Consider the following 21,041-nt stretch of genomic DNA (forward strand, 5'->3'; position numbering starts at 1 on the left):
TTATCAAATTTTATGATTTTATTAATTACTAATTAGTCTAGATTTGTTTGCTAAAGCGTGAGTTCTATTACATCACTTTTATATTTTTGTTTTATAAAAATCTGTAAAAATTATAAAATTAATTTGCTTATTTAGACACCAAATTTTGCTTGAGCTTTGAACATTTTGCCGTCGCCCAATTTAACCGCATGCATGCCAAATAAACCATATATAGTTACCAGAATAGCACAAAACGCCCCTAGCTCCAAACTATATATTTCGTAAGAAACTAATTTTTTATTACGTGCCAATTTTTATATACTTTCTGAAGTAACGATATATAAGAATAACGTTCTGACTAATCCTATCTCTCGTGTTGTATTTGTATTAATTGCCGTAACTTCGCAATAAATAACATTGTGGTAGCTGCAGGTGAAGGACGCGAGCGGGGCGACGATCGGGTGTAACAGCACGTGCGACGCCACGCAGGACCCGGCGGCCTGCTGCGAGGGCCAGTTCGCAGGCCGAGACGCCTGCCGGCCCTCGGCTCAGGCGAACTTGTTCAAGGGGGCGTGCCCGCTGGCCCACACTTGGAAGTACGATGATGATCGGGCCATATACTCCTGCGCCGGAGCTGATTTTAACATAACACTATGTCCCTCTAGCTAGTAGGACTCGCGCGTTACAAGTTATTTAATGTAAGGAATAATAATCATATTAATAATAATATATATAATGTAGAGCTATAACTGGTGATTTGTATCGTAATTGTGTGTTATTTCACAATTAATACAAATCTCGTATTTATTATAATAGAATGCTTACACCGTTAAAACGGATTTGATATCAATCACAACAAATATATATTACGATTTATAACAGTGATTCTGATATGTAAAGAGAGATTGAGAGACAGAGACAGAGAGAGAGAAAGAAAGCATATATAAATATATATATATATATATATATATATATATATATATATAAAGAGGGAGAGCTTTACTGACCTACACACTAACGGTAGTAAATAGTTCGATTTACTATAAATTTATTTTTGATAATAGAGTTTCGAAGTCGATAATCAATACTGTTGAATATGATCTAAATCATTTAAACTATTTAAAAATTAAATTTTACGCTTTTTCGATATTATTTTTTTTGTCCATCAAGTGAACAGACAATGAATGACTGAAAATAAATACCTTCTAAAAAATGATGATATAATTTTTGTATTTAAGATCTATACTTTATATCTTGTTTTAAATAGTTTAAACAATTTTCTAATAAAACTTTTGCTCATTTGGATTTCTTCTATACCCGTCTACAAGCAAACAAGCAAACATATTGTATTGACTATTAAAATTACAGATTTTATGACTTTTTGATCATTTGGTTAGTGATGTCAGAAAGATATGAAATTGAATTTCTAGATAGTTTAAATGGTCAAGATCATATTTAATGATGTCGATTGTCGATTTGAAAGCTCTAACATCGAAAATAAATCAATAGTAAACCGAGCCGTTTACTACCGATAGTAGTCTAGTCCAGCATATGTATATAGAGTTCAGCTATGGTGCTTGTAAAAGCACCAAATACTTCGTGTTTGTAAATTTTTTATCATTAGATCTATTTCTTTGATTATTTCTACCCGTTAGATCATACTATTCAACCAACCACCCACCCAACCCTAGAGGTCCGCATCATCCTAACTGCAAATTCCTTAATCCAATGACCAAATATTTACAAGTACCAATAACTTAGTATTCTTAAAAGCATAGGAATTCAATTTTATATATATATATATATATATATAAAATAAATCTAGGGGTACTATTCAACCCTATGAGGGATTGCAATCATCCCAACCGTACAATTCTTGATGGAAGGGTTAAAAAATCGGAAGCATCAAATTCTTTATACTTCCGATTAAATATATAGTATAGAGTTACTATGCTATCGAAAGTATAGAGAATTTGATATTTTCAATTTTTGACTTTTGGATCAAGAATTGTACAATTGGAATGATTGCGGTCCTTCCTAGGATTGAGTAGAATCTTTAGAGTTGAGTGGTCCCCACAAGATAATAGTTAATCTTAAGGTTAGAAATAATTAAAGAAACTGATTTAAAGGCTAAAAAGTCGGAAGCACCAGATTCTCTATATTTTCAATAGCATAGTAGCTCTACTATTTATATATTATAAAAGTATTTAATATACAGCTGCAAATTGCAATATAAAATATTTAAGAATTGAATCCACAACGCGACAGCAAAAAAATCCATACAACGAACCAAACCATGCCCCACTCTCAAACAAGTGGTTGACAAATCCCTATCTTTGGCAATACCGAAATTATTGTGTGAACCCGGAGCATTCTTTTATTTATACACCATTTATTTACCAGCCATATTTTATTAATAAAACCAATAACTTATGACATTAATTTTGACTTTTACCGTTATTCAAAAAATTGATTTGAATCTGATCATATTCAGTGATAATAGAAGAAATAGAAAGTNGCCAAGCCGGAAGCCCTCCAAGTTACCAAGTAGCAGCATATGCTTGTCGTTGCCTATCTTGCTATTAATTGTATGCTTGAGAAAATATACAGAATATTTTTAAAGTAAAAAATTATTATTCATATAAAATTTTAATTTTAGTTATATATAATTGGATAGTTTAATCCAATATTTATCTATATAATTTATTTATTTTTGACTGCATAAATGAAAATGAATAATATGGAGATTGAAGGCGGAAGAAAAGACATGTGAGACTGAAAAGATTAGATATTCAACTCATAAATTTTTTTTAATATTATAATACTATATTTTATATAATTATTTTATACTTTGAACTATTAGACATATTTTTGTATCAAATTATAGAAAATGTTCTTTACAAATTAAACTATTGATCGTATGATGTTGAGAATTTCAAGCAGCTCGTTTAGGGCTCGAGCTCGTTCGACTTGAAATTAGACTCGCTCGAGCTCGGCTCGAATTAATTTTAATCCAAGCTTGAGCTTAAATTTAGGCTCGAAATTAATTTCAAGCCGAATTTGAGCCGAGATAAGCTCGCTCTAGCTCGGCTCGTTTCCACCCCTAACCAAACGATCAAAAAGTCACAAAATTAGTGATTTTAATGGTATGTACAGTACTCTTGTTTGTTCGCTTTATGGTATAAGAATCCAAATTAGTTAAATTTTTGTTCAATTTTGTTAAAAACTATTTAAATAAGATCTAGATTCTAGATCTTGAATACAAAAATTATATCATCATCTTTCGATGAATATTTATTTCTAACCATTCATTTTATACCAAATTTATGCATAAAATATATATTTGACTTTACCAAATAGTAGTAGTGTTGGAGCCGAAATTCCCCGACCCTTGACCTAGTCAACGATCTCCCTCAGGAAATGCGTCGGGATGCGAGACTGACCCTCGAAGTTTGCCCCCTTCGACAGATCAAGCAATTCGGCTGATGAGGGATCGGATCAGCCGGGTTCAAAGCCTTTATAAGAGAATCGGTTCGGCTGCGATGAGCCGAATACTTGAATCAAGCCAGAAAGCGTGTAGAGAGAGGAGCCGAATGGCCAAAACAATACAAGATCTGGTCGGCCGGAAGAGCCGAAAACAACTTTCTATTAAATAGAACTGGAAAAAGTACAACGAGATGGGTTTTAATCTACAATGGAGTGATGCCCAAAGGGCAGACAGACTCCGGGTTGCTAAGTTACAGGAACTACTCCTAGGAAAAATAAGTAAATGCGAGAAAGAAAGATGCGAGAAAATAAAGGTGGTCTTTTATGCGCAGGGGCGAAGACCCCTTTTCAAAGTATCATTGACCTATTTATAGAATCGCCCCTGATTCGGTTATTACATGATCGGCCACTACCTCCTAAAATCTCGGACCACCTTCAGTCGATCGAACCGCTCGCAACTGCTTGCGGTTGCTGTAACTTCCTATTGGCGTGACGGTTTTCTTCTTTACTTTTTCGGTGCTCCTGGTGCACGATTATGTAAGGACTGAGATTTTTTTTACAGTGCAACTAAACTCTCTGTTGACGATGTTTATGTGTGTAATTTAATTACATAAGTACTCGTCAAGTTTCAGGAGAAAATGAGCTAAAATGGAGAAGTTACGCGATTTTTAAATTTCACTTAAGTGAATAGTAACTCCGCTTTTTCAGAAAGGCCAATGCGTGAAGTAGGCTTCTGGTGCGTATCGGACTATGTTCATAGCGATCCAATAGCTCGTTTCGAACGGTTCAGCTATTCTGGAACCAATGGGACCGACGGATTTCAGATCCGATGCACGATTTTTGAGAAAAAGGAGTTTTAACAAAAAGAGGGTTTCTGCTCTTTGCTATTCGTGCATTTTAAAACTCCTCGTGCTCTGTGCTTGTGACCTGGGTTTAGGTGAGAGTTGTTTCTGGTACCTACTGGTGGTAGGAAATTCAAATTTGAATTTGAATTAAAGGTTTTAGGGTTTATACTTTGGTATATGTGCGTTATACGGATTAATTAGAGAGCGGATGGGTTCCGTCGCGAATCTGTGACCAAATCTGACGAACAAGATTGTAGTTTTATTACCCTCGTCATGCTGAATGCGATGACACTGTCGGATCGAAAATCCGACGGATCTTCAGAATAAGCGAGATGTTCGCTGAGGGGTCAAAGTGGCAAAACGGATAAATCGCGAAGAGACCCTATATTTTATGTGCCGAATTGCGTGAGATCGGACATGGAGGTGCATATGTGTAAAATACGCGCGCTGTGAGGGACTTGACTGAGAATATTACCCCTGGGAGGACTATTTTGCAAAATGCACATATGTGTATAGTGGTTGCACTAGGGTTTCATGAGGAAACCCTAACTGTTGGCCTCCCTCTTCCTCCAACTGCGCCCCAGCCTGTTTTTCCCCCACCCCCCCTGGACCCTCCCCAGACCGGCCGCGGCGTCCGGCCCCGGCGGAGCAGCCCGCCCCGGTCGCGGAAAAGCCCACCCAGCCACCTCTGCCATCTTCTCTTGTAAACCCGATCCACCACCCTCTCGCCTATGTACACAGGGGAAACGTGCACGAAGCCTCGAGGATCCCTTCACTTGTGGCAGAAAAGGCTAGTCTCTCCGGCGCCGATTCCCCGCAGGCTCTCCGTCGTACACCGCCGCGCGCCCGCAACCCGTCCTTCGCTCTGCGCGCACCAGCGCCAAGACCTGACCGAGACCGAGCGGCAGCCTATTGTGGCCCCCAAGCGCCGCCGCCACGTCCTCGGTCCGCCGCCCTCCGTCGGCCTCCGCGGCAGCTGCCCGCCCGACATCGTCGCCGCCCACGTCGCCGCCCGCCGCCGTGCTCTCCCTCTCTGCGGCGCGCCAGACGAGTGCGGGCCGAGCCGGGGCTAGCTCATGGGCCTCCGCGCGCCGAGCCGCCGTTCCCCACGCCGGCGATTTGCCAACTTCCTCCACCTCCGCGGGTGCTGGCCGCAGCCTCGACCTTCTCCGGCCCTCCGCCATGGCCACCGCGCCACCTTTGGAGCCCGTAATGACCTGCGCGGGGCTCGGTTTGTCCAGCACACAGCCGCCCGCGTCTTCCCCGCCATCCGGTCGTGGAGCACCGGCTCCGCCTGGCCGGCCGCACTCGTCCGCCGCCGGCGCCCCCACCGCCGGAGCTCCCTGTCAACCGTGGTGAGCCCATGCTCTCCTCGGGTTGTCCAACTAGGGCATCAATGCCCGCCGTTGTCGCCGCCTCCCGTCGCCTGTTGACGCGAGCCCCGGCCTCCTCTGACCTGGAGCACCTTCCCCTGGCCGGCCTGCCCGCCGTCCGGCCGCCGCTGGCCACCCCGAGCCCTGCCTAGCTCTGTAAGCTTGATTTCAGCCTTTCTGTGCATAGTCTCTAGTTCTGTTCACTATTCCGGCGACCCGAGGCTGTTCCGATGCCTCCAGGGGTGAGCACAGTGATATTCTGTCAGTCCTGATCACAGTGCTCACCTCAATTAGGGTCAGCGAGCCCCTGGTTAGCGAGATAAACATGTTTTTCATGCTGTGCGCGCTGTTCGCAGATTTTCGCGTCACTCCCGCGCTCTCCGCTGTGGCCGATATTGCTCCGAAAGGTGAGCACGGCCTCCGGCACGTCGAAACCTGTCAGTGGGTATTTTGACTCGGCTGATTGACCCCTGGTTTGCGTAAACGGACCATAAAAGCGCCGAAATCGCATGAAATAATGCGATTTCGGGTATTCGGAAGGGCTTTTATGCAACTTTGTCCGTCGTGGCTGCTGTTGGCAGCAAGTATGGGCTGGGGATAACCTCCGGACTGATTGTCCAAGGCCTCGGACCTTTGCGAAGATCGAAAATGTATTTTCGGTTCGTTTGTCGGCAAAATCCGCCGACGGAACGCTGTTTTGGTTCGGAATTGTTCCGACGATGCTTCGTGAGCTATTGTGTAGTCGCCGAGTCTTGTTGGCTGGTCACCCACATCATTTCGAGAGTTCAGAAATGACGGATGAGCGGCGGTGGGTTCCGGTGTCGAAATAGACACTTCCGGGAACCCGGATCAGAACGATTATCCGACGATAATCGTTTTGGAGTGAGTTAAGGTCTCTGCTGCCAAGTCACATGTAAATTGTATTTAGTGGCAGCGGGTGACTCGTAGTACGAGTCGGTGAGTTCCGGGACAGTCCGTGGGTCCCGGCAGAGTCTCGGTGCGGTTTTCGGGACTTCCGTTTTGTTCGGTAATCGGTTTTGGGAAACCGATCTCCGTGGGATTGTTTGTGGGTTGTGTATTCAGTGGTTTATTTGTGGGGTTATGCTTTTAGGGTTTCTTAGTTGTGCGTTAGACACTAACCCAGTGGACCCTCCTTAGGTCCTGTTGACGTTCTTTTGCAGTCAGGAGACAGGCGCGACAATTGTACAGGTGGGTACTTCGATCCGACGTTGGTACAGTGGTGCACGCTCCGTGATGGTTTTTACCATTGCTTTTGTTATAACCAGTGATATATTATATGTTAGCTTTGCACCTCTATTGTTTATATTCACCACTGTTTGTTTGAATTTTATCTCTAGAGTTTAGTGCTTAGTATCAGGTGCTAGGGTATATATATCTGTATGTGATACATGTTTCCTTGATGCTCTACTTAGCTATTTGAAAACCTGATTCAGAATACAAATGTTAAGATAGGCGATTCCGTTTATTTTAGCATCAGCGTTAGTACGGGTTGGTCGAGTTCTAGGTATTCGTATTGTGACCTATTCGAGTGAAGTTCCTCGACTTTGTTGTCTGCAAAAATGACGTTGAAAAGTGGTATACCTGAGGCGGTGGGATGGTCGTAGTTACCGACGGAACAGATTATACCTACCTTCCTTATTCACTATTATAGAATGTTCAGAATGACATTAGTATTCAATGCATCTATCACCTATACTTGTGAATGATTGGCGATTTTATTTGCCATTAATTGTGAGTGATTGGTCGAGTTTTATTACCTAGTCTGATTCGAGTGGCGGATCTCTGTGGTTCATTGCAGCGTATTGCATTGTTTGAGGGAGGATCGACTGTTGTACCCATCCTAGTTGGCGCTGAGTGGTCGGTTTTGTGTTTTTACATGTTGACTGACTGCGGATCGATGGGCCCTGGGGGGGGATGAAAATACCAGGCTGAGTTGCAGACGTTGATATTGAGAATTTGCATTGATCGCCCGGATACTGTCGCATTCACGAACACTGGACGGTCTGATCCACCGCAGGAGTGTTCTTTGCGGAAAAGTGGTTTGAATAGCTGTGCAACCCGTGAGCCTAAGGGGTTATATGCATGGAGAGTAGTAGTGCATTGGACTTGAGGTTGCGGTTGCCTGCAGGAGAATTGGTTTTGTTGGTACTTTTGATGATGTGTCCGTGAGCATACGCTATCGTAGCAGTTGTTGCATGCATATTTACAGTTTTTCTATTATTACTTGTCTTGCTCTATAGTTGATACCAAGTATGTTTTATATTCTTCTTACAGTAGCGGTAGTCGTTATTATAAATTTGGTTCATGTATTGATGTTGCTATATATTTAGACTATATTGTATTATTTATACATTCTTTCGTTATATTGTTCTACTGTATTCCAGCTGACGTTTTTGTTATATAGCTTCCTGATCCGGTGAGTATCTCGCTTTTTCTTCGGGTTGCGGTACCTACTGGGAGGGCGAGCATGTTTAATGTTATCACTCCGCCATTTTTTTTAGGTATCGCGAGCGATGAGTAGTGGGACGAGACGTGAGGTACGTGTGTAGCGGTCGATAGAGCTTCCGACCCAGGTTATTTCGGTATAGTTATTACCCTTATTATTTCAGTTGTTATAGCTTAGATAGTTATATGGTTCAGTATTTTTATTACATTTGAAAATATGGATTTTCGTGAATGTAATAAACGGATTTCTGGATTTTGTAAAATAAAAGGTTTTCTACCCCTCGTGGCAGCGTTTTTAAAGAATAAAGGTTTTCGTGTAGGAAACAGTTTTCAAAAGGTTTTCTGTGGATTTTGCATCTTAGTATTTCAAAACCTGTTTCTGTGGTTGGAAATATTTTAACTGATAGGTGTGGATTTATGCATAAATGTGAATCTGTGGTGAATGGTGTATGAATATGTATAACGGTTGGTTATTTGTATGTTCATTTGTTGTGGTTGTGCCTGGATGACTTCTTGTACTTGTGCGACGCCGTGCAAATACAGGAGAGATTCTGTCCGTGTGAACAGTGGATTCCCTGTATTTGTGGCGGATCTGGCATACTCTGGGGTCAGGTTTTCAAAAATAAAATTCAGACGCTTTTCCGCTTTGTTTTAAACTGAAAAGGGACCCCGGGGCGTGACAGATTAGATTAATGCCTTTGAAGGCGATTTCCGTCTACCACCTGTCTGCGCCTATTTGGCTCAACAAGTAGTCTCTAAGATTTGTCATAAATACCAGTCAAATGTTTATATTACTATTTTAAACCAAAAAACTATATAGTGTACGAAACATGCACGTCAACGTATCAACAACTTTAATTTAAGTTCTTTGCAGGACGAAAGGAAAAGAAAAGGTGATATGAATGATGAATATTGATACTATCGTGGTATATTTTCATACCTGTTGTGTCTAATTGTTTTCATAACCTGAAGGGCGTGTTTGGTTCGCACTATGAAGGATTATTAGGAGTAAAAAGATATCCAAGAATCTTATTTCTATTCATCATATTACTAAGAATGTAATATTTCGGTGTTTGGTTCGTACGGTCATATTATTTAGTCATGTTATTTAAGATTACGAAAAATATACAATTAATTAATTTATTTATTTATTTATTTTTAAATAATACTATAAAAAATTTCAACATCTTTTTAGAAAAAAGAGAGAGAGGATGTAGGTTAGAATGAGAGAGCATAATTAAAGAAATAGGAAGAGAAATAGAGTCGATGTTAGAGGAAATGAGAGGGTTGAGATTTTAGAAAAAGAAGGGGAGAAATAGTTTAATCTAGAGAGAGAAAAAGAGTTGAAGTTTAGAAAGAAAAAGATAAGTTTAGAAAGAGATACGAGGTTAGAGTGTAAAGAAAAATAATACTAACTAGCCAGCAGGTGGGAAGAAAAAAAAAATTAAACATATTATAATTACTTCAATCTATTAATACAAGGATACCCACCCTCCCTTAAAGGAATGAGATTAGTACTTTGGGATGCATCTTATTCCCAAGTAAATCCAGTATTACCAACTAGATTACTTAATGCGTTTAGCCAAACACCGTCATATTTTTTTATTTCTACTGGATTATTAAGAATCTTAAAAAGATAGCGCGAATCAAACGCACCCGAAATTCCAGATGTAGCAAGATATGCAAGCTTATCAAATTTAAGAGAATTTTAGCAAGAAGATATGTAGTTCTATTTTTCTTTTTCCAATCAAACCAAGTCGATTAGAAAGAGAAAGTATGTTTTTTCTCAAAAAAAGAAAGAGAAAGTATGTCTACAGCTAGCATGTATTACCTCTTCTCTTTTTTTTTTTTTTCCAGTTATTTAAGAAATTAATTAACGACCTACCAATGATAAACTAGCAAGTAGATATATAATCCTTCATGGATTCAGAAAGATGCTGGTCATGGGCTTTGTTAGGATTTGGTAAGATTTGTAGATTAATTCTAGTTGGATTAGAATTAATATTTAAATATGTTGGAGATAAATTAAAATTTAAATATTAATTAAAGTATAAATCTAACTAGATTAGGATTACTATTTAAATCTATTAGAGATAAATAAAGATAGATTTAAATATTAATTAAAATCGAAATCCTATTGTATTAGGATTGGGGTACATCCTTGATTGAGCATTATATATAATGTATTGGGCAAATTAATTAGCCAAGAAGCAAAAAAAAACATAGGCTACTGAGGCTGTGACGTGTACGGCCAAGGTGATCTCCTTGCCGTACGTTAGACAAGAGAGCGAGAGAAGGCTGTGAGGTGTACAGCCAAGGTGATCTCCTTGCCGTACGGTAGAGAGAGAGAGAGAGAGAGAGAGAGAGAGAGAGAGAGAGAGTGAGTCTTGTCTAAGGTTAAACACATGCACCTTGTGCAGGGGTGCATGTAAAAGAGGAAAAGGGAGTTGTCTTCTTTGTGGATTTATAGAATACGAGAGAAGGATAGAAAAGATTCAGAAAGAGGGTTCGGGTTGTAGCTATTCTATACAGAAGAGAAATCAGGTGGCACATTCGAGGGTCAGTTTCGAAGTTTATCTAGATCATGAGTACGCATCTGACTTAGTCAACATTTTGATCCGGTCGGCATCATCTCGAATTCGGTTCACAGCCCAACACCACCATAATGGGATGTATGCATGTAGGTACACATTTAGCAAAGTAACAACTATAATTGAATTATTGAACTAACTAAAAATATAGGGGCAATTTCATCACTAGCCCTCTTAAATATGTAAATATCGTAGATACCCCTGCAAAGTTAAAAATATCATATATACCCCTTCAAATGCAAAAAATTTTCACAATTACCCTTTCTTCTAACGGCTGTTACTATAATCATGGTTAAAGTTTGGTTAAATAAAGATTGAGTTACAAAATGACTAATTTAGCCCTAAAAAAGTTAGGTGTTATTTTGATAGCAAATAATTAAGGGGCAATTTCATAAGTACCCTTCTAAATTTTAAAAATAACATCTCTAGCACTAATTATTAGTGCGTAAAAAATAAAAAAACCCCTCACCGATAGATCATTTTGAACTAGACCATTTTAAGTTTTATTTTTTAACATTAAGAGACCTTGAACTATTAGTTTTTCTTTATTTTGACTTTACTTATTTAGAAGGGTACTTATGAAATTTCCTCACATGAATTTGATAAAATTTTTAATTTTGTTGGGAAAGACACTCAATTGATAAAATTAAAAAAAAAAAACACTTAGGTTGAGAGGGTATATATATAGAGAGTTTTGTTATAATACTATCGGTAGTACAGCTTGGTTTACTACGATTTGTTTTCAATGATAGAACTTTCAAATTGACAATCGGCATCGTTAAACATAATATAAACCATTTAAACTATCTGAAAGTTAAATTTCACGCTTTTCCGAGTTAGGATTATGTCGAAGTGGACTATAGATGAGAGGGTTTTCATAAAATTTTATTTTATTGTTAACAATAAATTTTCAATTAAAAATTTTTTGTTTGAGCAGATCATATAAGTAATACTCGAGAATTTTGATATCAAAATATTTTTAGCCTGAGATATGTGAGTTATTTAAATAAAATTTTTAAAAATAAATCTTTAAATAGTTAATGTTGAATTCTACTATGGACAAATTGCATTATAACTATGTATAATTTAAAAGCGAAAAATCATAATGAGATTTAACTATTACACTTAATAGACTATAGATCTTTAATTGAAATATTTTAAAAATAATGTTAAATTATTATGTGATTCAAATGTTAAAAATTGATCAGATAATTAATCTTAAATATTACATATTTAAAATGTTGCTAGGGGTAAAATTGGTATTTATAAAATATTGGATGACCACTCGACGGAAAGTGAACCTAAAAGGTATCTGTGAACATTTTTGGTTTTAAGAGGGGTATTGATGATATTTTTTAGTTTAAAGGATTTTTCATGAAATTATGATTTTTCAGAGAGGTATTGATGAAATTATCCCAAAAATATATATATATGAATTCGCACTGTGACAATATGGATTTTGACAGGGAGCGAGGTTACATTAACACACAACTAGGAAACTCGTATACTTAAAGCTTGGAGCCATTAATACATGTCAACATTTGTCCTGTCGATTTTTACTTCAAGCAGCTGGTTTGATCTTCATATGATAAGTCTTTTTCATCTTTACAAAGATATGTAAAGTAGCCAGTCGTATTCCCGTTAGGAATTTACACGTGAAATATTTCACATCGTATAATTAATAAAAAAGTAAAATGTTGATGTATGCTAATAACTACTCTCTCATACTTGCACTATGCTGAAATGTGACGGATTAGCTATTAAATATTTATTTATTTAAATTTAAATATAATGAAACGTCAGTCTTTTTACACGTGGCGGCAAGGGAGCCCACCCTTTTTTTACATTTTTTTTATTTTTTAATTTTTAATTTTTTCTCTTTCATTATACGTATTTTTAAATATTTTAAATTATATATATTAAATATAAATTTTAATTTTATAATAATAATTATTTAGATATAAATTGTACAATAAAAAATAAAAGAGCCATGGATGAAATTTAAGTTAATTACTTATTTAATAAATTTAGTTGCGAAAATTACATGAAGTACTAATTAAATCTAAACAAAACGACACATTTAAATTTTGAAATCAAAATATTATTAACTGACTCAAATCTAACATATAAAAAGATTAGATAGTAAAAATAAAATTTTGAAAGGTTAGGTAACTGATTCAAAATGATTTGTAGTTCAAAAAAGTTTCGTACGTTTTTACTTTAATTTTAATATTAAACTTCAGAACCATATTTATAATCTGACGAGTGATCAATTTCACATTTAAAATATTTTGAAATATCCAAAATATGATTGGTCGATTTTTAATTTTAATAAATTAGGCATTCTAAAATTTATTAGATAGCTTAACATATTCTTTCCTCAAATGAAATTACTAATTGAATAAAACGATCGATACTCAATTCTGTCTTTGTCGGAAATAACATTAAAATATAAAAAGGATAAATTACGCTTTTGATCCTCAAACTACAAGACACATGACACTTTAGTCCTCGAATTCTAATAGGTTATATTTTATTGCTCAAAAAAGTATAAGGCACGTGAAGCTTTAGTTCTCAAATTTTAATGAGTTGTAATTTTAGACTCAAACTACTGTTATTATAAATATAATTTATTATTCTTATAATATCTTTTATTCTTTTTTATCTTTTTTATATATTTTTTTATATTTTACTATAGTAGCTAGTGTTTTTTTTATTTTTTTTATCCTTATTTATTTCTACGGAATCGACCCGCCTCAACGCACGGATACCTTCACTAGTAAACCTTAAATTCAGGGATGAAAAAAGCAAAGTTGCATTAGGTTACTCTTGGCATTTTTCTAAGGCTAAATTATAGAAAATTTCTCTATAAATATCTATTTTTTACTTTTTTCTTTTCTGAGTACTTTCAAAAGTATATATTTTCTTCTCTTAAAATTTTAAAAATATTTTTAGAGGATACGGCGTTAATGGAAATGACAAAATAACCAAATTGCCTTACTTCTTCTATAAGAAAAAAAATATACTTTTTTAATATATTTCTGGGAGTTTGAAGGACATTTTCAATATAAATTATAAGAAAGGGATAGAATAGCGATGGAACCCTCACAGAGGGGGATTAAATTCAACAACTTGAAATGTTGAGAGAGTAAAATATAAATTTTTAAAAATTAGAAGAAAAAAAGTAAAAAAATATATATATATTTATAATATTTTTTTTCTGTAATTTAGCCTTTTTCCAAGCCATGCTCCTCTCGCATCCACGCATTTGATGTATGTGCCAAAGGAACATCTACCTGCCCTACCGACAGGCTTGATTTATTGGAATGGCCATCATATCTATTTCTAACCATTCATTTTATACCAAATTTATGCATAAAATATATATTTGACTTTACCAAATAGTAGTAGTCTCTAAGATTTGTCATAAACTAGTGAAGGCCCGCGCTTCGCCGCGGAAAATTTACGCAATTTCTAAATTTTTTTAAATAGATTATTCAATATTGTTTGCTAAAGTTGGTTATAAAAATTAAGTAAAACCAAAATGAATAATTAAATATTTAAAATTTAAAATTTTTTATTATCCAAATTTTAAATGTAAATTTAGAATATAAAATGTTCAAGCTTAAAATTTAAATTTTAGCATATGAAATTGAATTCTCAATATTTGGAATTAAATATTTGAATTTTTAAAATTCAATCTATAATTTAATATATATTTAAAATATTGAAACTTGAAATTTGAAATTTAAAACTTAAAAATCTTATATTTTATCTTAATTACTAAAACTAAATTTTAAAAGTTTACAATTTTACATTTTAAATTTCAGTTTTTGAATTTTAAATATTAGATTTTGTATGAAATTTTGCTGAATTCAAAATGTTTTTATGTAATTCTAACCTTTCATAATTCTGAATTCGGAAATATCGTCGATGTAATTTCGAATTCTGAATTCTATCCTTTTATACGCATCAAATATCCTGATGCAGCTCAGATCCGAATTCTAAATTTTAAACTTTACATGCATCGAATAACTCCAGGTAGATAATTCAAAGTTCAGCTAAGCAAGCAGGAATTCAGCTAGGGAATTCAAAATTCCATGAAGAATATAGGAAAAATAACTATACTTTGTTCAAACTCTCCTAGCCAGTTTATTTCTTATTTTCAAGTTTCGGCCAAATCTGAGGAAAACTGAGTTGTAGAGGGTAAAGAGTTAGGTAGGAAGGTCATTGATAAGCTACACCGCTACTATAGTTCTGAACTTGCTGCAAAGATATTTGTGTATGATGCGGGGAAAAGCCTATTCACATTAGGATCTCTCCCACAAAATAATTTCGAGAATTTTAGAATTAATATTTAGAATTCAGAACTTAGAATCTACAATTCATAATGCAAATTCATACAAAATGTTGCTTATGGCAGGAACTATGTTTTTTTATTTGAGACACATAGCAAAAGCAAATAATTAAACAAACAAATATATATAATTTTCAAAATTTTAAAACTTATAATTTTAGCATAAAATTTAAAACCCACAATTTAGAAACTAAAATTTAGAATTTAAAACATAAAAGTTTTAAAATTTAGTTTTTGTAATTAAGGAAAAATATACAATTTTAAATTGTAAGTTTCAAATTTTAAATTTAAACATTCAATATTTTAAATATTAAACTGCAAATTGCATTTAAAAAAATCAAATACTAAACTTTAAATATTGAAATTTTACTTTTAAATGTAAAAATTAAAATTTTAAGTTCCGACATTTTATAGTAAACGCAATTTTGCAAAAGATAAATCCAAATCATCATACATCTGTAAAGTAACAAAACTAAAAATCCATAAAAAACTAATAGTAAGAACTAAATATCAATAGTTGCATAACAACAATATGATATATATACCGGAAGTACCTGATTCAGTGGTATCTTGTAATATGGAACCAATGAACCAACCTACATAAAGAAGCCCTAATTTGCATCATAAAATTGGAATAGGATAATAATAAGAATTGCTTCAGATAGTTGTACATAATTTGGATGAGTCAGAGATATCTACTTACAGACTCACCACTTGCATTCATAAAAGTTTGACGTTTGGCAAGCATGACAGGAGAATCACGAATACGGCCTGCATGTAAAACAACTAAAATATATTAAAATATATCTAAATCAAAGTATATATATTCTGTATTAAGTTACTAACAAGGTTTGCAATTCCCAGCATAAAATGAGCAAATAATTAAACAAACAAAGAAAAAATTGCATATTTATTTGCGGATATTAGCCAACACCTAAGAGTTAAGCAGATTAATTGGTTATCATAAGTTAGGATTAAAAGATGGCTCAGGTGGCAAATGATTAATATACTACAAAACTTCGCAACACATTCCTACAGACAAAAGAATCAGTCATTTGGTACATCCAAAGAATAATGTTGATGTACATGTACAGATTCATCTTCTCTCCTAAATTAAATAGAAAAGAAAAGAACTAATAATTGCGTATATAATGGACAAAATTCGTATTACGAAAAATATATCGACATCTAACATATAATAAACATAATACGCTTCACATTAAAATTACATGTACTAATAACAATAGTCTAAATTATTCAAGTCTTATTTATATAATTTATATAAAATAATAGCAATATAATACAATTATAATAAAAGATATATTATCTATAAAAAGCAAGTATATATAACTATATTATGAGAGAGAGAGGGAGAATGAAAAGAGAGAAGAAGAAGAATATAAATATATATTTAAAATAACCAATTTATATATATATTTATAAAAATTTTTATATATATAATAAATAAAAACAATATATACTATATAATATAATAAGAAGAGAAGAAGAAAGAAGAGAAGAGAGAGAGAGATATTGTCAGACCCGGCGAAGTCCTTCCCGGCACCCCGCAAATCCACACGTATACAAAGGACTTTTCCCTTATACAACGTCAAAAAGTACCTGTAGATATACAATACTACAAAACAGTAAATAGGAGCGCTCAATATACAGAATCTAAACAATATTCATTACAAACCAATCCAAAAATACAGAGTTACCCCAGCACAGGAGAGTTAATAACAAGACATTAAACTCAACAAACATCTAGCTGCATAGGGTTGCCCTACTCTGTCAGTTCGGTAGGTCTAGCTTAGACGCCTGCCTCGATCGGCTGCTCTGCGAAGCGCAGCAGCCGAAACCTGTGGCTCTGCAAAACAAGTAACAACTGGCGTAGAACTACTGTAAAAACAAGTATCCCTGGGCTACCGCCAATAAACATCGTCACCCACATAATATACAGAAGGGAGAGGATAGTAGGATAAAGCGAGATAATCTACCGCTATCAATCATAACTATCATACTCAACCTACTCAACTGAAGGAATGTCAAATCTGCCCATCCAATCGGCGTAATACCCGTCCTGGACTCCGTGAATACAGCCGTCCCTGCCCGTTGCGACATGGCTCTACTCACACTGACTGCTCCTGAGAGAAGTCCAACTGGCAAGACGACACCAACCGCGAAACACAAGGTGACTCGATCACTCGTGGGCTCTACCACCAACCGAGTATGCACGTACTTGTCGAGCTCAATCAGGCTCTCATATCCAAAGCCAATAACCATTCAAACTTCAAAAACCATGAACAGGTAATATTACCCTCGCACATCTGACCTTAAAAAGGCGATACGGTCAGCCGCTAACCTCTGCACGCACCGGCACATTCCGGAACAAATCTGAACGAACCCTGAGTAAAATCACATCGCATCACCACACGAGCGTAAAATTCTAAAACACCTGGAGTATCTCTTCCTGAGATACTGCGCATACAGATTTTATAACGCTCCTAAGCAAATAGGCAGTTAAAAGGTGATCAGGTCAAAATTGGGCAGGTTTCTCTAATTCAATTTTCACAGTCAAATATAAGACACTTAAATTATATACCAACTCTTCCAAACCAGAATTGGGCAATCTATCATATAACCAATGAATTCGAGCTAGAATAAGATTATCAAAACGAGATCTATACATATCGACATAGAACTTGGAGTCAAAAACCGATGTCACACCTCGCACTAATCCTCGTCAGCACGACTCTCACGACGGCGAAAAAACTGTGAGTCGACCAAAAATGCCGAAGTCCGAAATCGAGCCAACCAAACAAAAACACAAAATCAATTTCAGTCCAAAATCCAAACAACAGCAAAGAGAAATTCGACCATCTAACCTCACTAAAAATTTCCAAGTAAGCTTCGTGATTCCTCTCGAAGTCCGAATCCAGAGAACCAATCTCGTCGCACAATCCGATGCTCCTACCGGAGAACGAGCTAAACTAACAGTCGACGACAAAATCCTGCAATCCACACTAACTCGAAATAATAACCACGAGTATTCGCAACCAATTCCACAGAGCACCACCTCGAAGACTCCCAAGAGTCGACGCAATGGTTCGAGACGACGGAAATCCAAGCCTCGCACCGAGCTCCTCACAACCAAACGACACAACGTCGCCGAACGGTCCGCGGCACACGTCGCGACGAAATCCACCCGAGCTCCTCCTAGCCACTACATCGTTTGAAGTGAGAAGAGAATAGCAGCAGAGAACTCCCTCATCGTGTCCTCACAAGGCTCAATAGAAGAGGGATGAACTGTGTACAAACAGAGAGAAGAACAAAACACCTCTCACCTACCTGTTATATTCGCTGGTATACGGGATCGCAGTACCGTACAAGCCAGACGAGGAGCATAACGCCTCAATCCAGACTAGTTACGTCACCACTGCTGACCGTACCTCCGCAAGCAGGAAAATCTTGTATTTTGCAGAATTTCTTCGCAACTGCCCGCGTCGCACGAGTCCTTTGCTCTTGAGACAACTCGACTCGAACTTGTCCTCGCCCACTCTCCAGAGCTATCACAACCTCACATAGTCAAACACCAGGGATCCACATCCTCCCCCACTCCAAAAGGTGTTTCGTCTGCGAACATGAACGTTACCTCTGCTCATCATCGACAAATAGCGATAGCTTTCCCTCGCCATCCGTTAAACTCCCAGTCGCCTCCGCTATCATGATTATCCACGCACTTTCACAAGGGAGACCCGGTGCCAATTCTTTCGTCTCCCGACAAAGAATCCGCAACGGCCGGCTCTACGTATCTCAGATCCTCGCCATCTCATTAAGTGAATAATCACAGACATGGAATCGAAACTAATCTCACAATGCTGATAGTGAAAAACATAGTGGATACCAGCAAGTCGCAGGGTAGAGTATCCGAACACCGGTCCGATACCTCCAATACCTCGACCAACAGGCCAACAAACCGTGACTAAGCTTTCCACGTACTCCAATGGCGTATCCCTCTGACGGCGAACTTGAGAAACAACATTATCTCCACTCTGAAACTGCCAACTCGTTCTTCGTAATCGCGTAGCTCACTGTCGGCTCTCTGCTTTCTAAAAGTGTCGCGAACGACTCTCACCTTTTTCCTCAGCCTCAAGTAGAATCTCTGGTCAAGTGTCCTCCCTCACCCATACACTCCAAAACAGAGGGAATCGACATCTGCGTCTATCAGACGCCCTCTCAAACAGAACCATCTAATCTCGTTGATACTGTTGTTGTACTCAAACATCAACCAGTACCACATTACATACACCTCGCCAAAAATCCAGACGCATGCCTCAGATGTCCTCTCACAGAGTCTGTATCGTCCGCCTCTGAACTGAACCATGCCTCCTGGGGGAGCCGTGCAAAGATTGGCAGGTTGTTGCCAAGTGATGAAAGGCTCGTCCAAACACTGGCATATGCAAACCCTCGACTCCTTTTGATACACCACTGGCTATATCGTCCGTGCAGCTCTAATGCAACTCATCCAAGTATAGCTGGCGCGGATCCCATCCTGCACCAAGGTATTCTGAACCGTAGGTTTAATAGAGACTTGGCAGTCTTCCCTATCATCTCAATCGCGTCGTAAAAAAAAGCCCACCTGCACTCTAAGAAATCGAACGACGAAAGTCCATCGGAGCACTCATCCCATTTCACTCGGCACTGCGAGATTCTGAAGCTTCCAGCAGGCACCGTGATACTCGCCTTTACCCGTGTTGCAAGTCAAACCACTGAACCCAAATTATCGCAATGTCCTCTCTTCATTCCAGGCCACCAGAATCGGCCTAATCCTCATCAATCTGGTTCCCCAGGTGAAACCGATAAGGGAAAATGAGCCCTCCCCAAATATCCCTCGATATCTCAGTCCACAAAGACAACACAATCGTCCCTGTATCGAATACTCCGAACTGTCCAACAAAACCCTCAGCCTGTCTCCCCTGTCTATGCGACTCTAATACCTCAACAATACGGATCTCACCTTTTCTACTCAGTCTATCCAACAGAGGTGTCTTAACAAAATACACGCGCCACGGGCCGGCAGAGCCCTCCCGGTGGCCGGCCAAGACCCCCATAAGTCACAATAAAGGGTCTACAATAACAACAAATAAAAGCAAAAGTAATGGAAAAATAGAAGAAGTGAAATAACTAGCAACTATATATCAAACAGTAAATTCTAAATATCTTACACCAATAGTAATAGAAAACTAAAACATAAAAAAACATAAGTTATAGATCACCCTCATACAAAAATGTGTACACTATACGGGTAAAACTCTCCCATCCTCAAATGAATACATCGAAGGTAACCACCTAACAACCTCCCTCCTAAGACTAGCTGAAGCAATGCCCTTCCCTTCGTCCCGCTCACCCGCGGAAGCTCGAAAGAAATCATAAAACAGAGGGCCTTGAGAAAACTAAAATTTAAGTTCCCAGTGGGCATTAACTGACCTGCCAGCCACTCGCACCACAGCCAAAAATAAAGAGTCGTATACTAAAAACAAATAAGGATAAATACAACGTAAGAAAGCATTATGCCAAGTGAGTACATCACCTAATCATAGATATAAATTCCAAATCATACTAAATATCTCAACAATAACTAAAAAGTAAACCTCACATCAATATGTCACATAAGGTAAACACTACCAACACACCCGAGAACTACTATTCAATAATGAAACCGACAAGAAATACTAAGTACCCAAGCTAAATCATGAGCATATCCAAGTAATCCAAACACTAATCCTATCTAGTATGATAGTCCATATACAACACCGTTCGAATCCATTCCAATTTCAGGACCGTACTCAAAGATCCAGGTCCGCCTTAAGCCTTTATAGCCCAACATCCCTACTACTTGGATTTCTAGTCCCACTGACACCGTAGGCTATCTAAATACCGCACA

The 21,041-nt window shown here is 37.3% G+C and overlaps 2 protein-coding genes across 2 annotated transcripts in view; both read left to right on the plus strand.

Annotated features, from left to right (window-relative positions):
* LOC109707770 (thaumatin-like protein 1b) overlaps positions 1-648 on the plus strand; it is a 2,908-nt gene extending 2,260 nt beyond the window's left edge. The window contains exon 3 of the mRNA XM_020229303.1: positions 406-648. Coding sequence (XP_020084892.1) covers positions 406-648 — 243 coding nt within the window. The remainder of the gene's footprint in view (positions 1-405) is intronic.
* The window catches only part of LOC109707771 (uncharacterized mitochondrial protein AtMg00810-like), a 32,267-nt gene continuing 16,718 nt past the window's right edge, over positions 5,493-21,041 (plus strand). Inside the window, exons 1-2 of the mRNA XM_020229304.1 lie at positions 5,493-5,541; positions 6,040-6,090. Coding sequence (XP_020084893.1) covers positions 5,493-5,541; positions 6,040-6,090 — 100 coding nt within the window. The remainder of the gene's footprint in view (positions 5,542-6,039; positions 6,091-21,041) is intronic.

This window comes from Ananas comosus, linkage group 3, assembly GCF_001540865.1.
Source record: "Ananas comosus cultivar F153 linkage group 3, ASM154086v1, whole genome shotgun sequence".
NCBI classification, from domain to species: Eukaryota; Viridiplantae; Streptophyta; class Magnoliopsida; order Poales; family Bromeliaceae; genus Ananas; species Ananas comosus.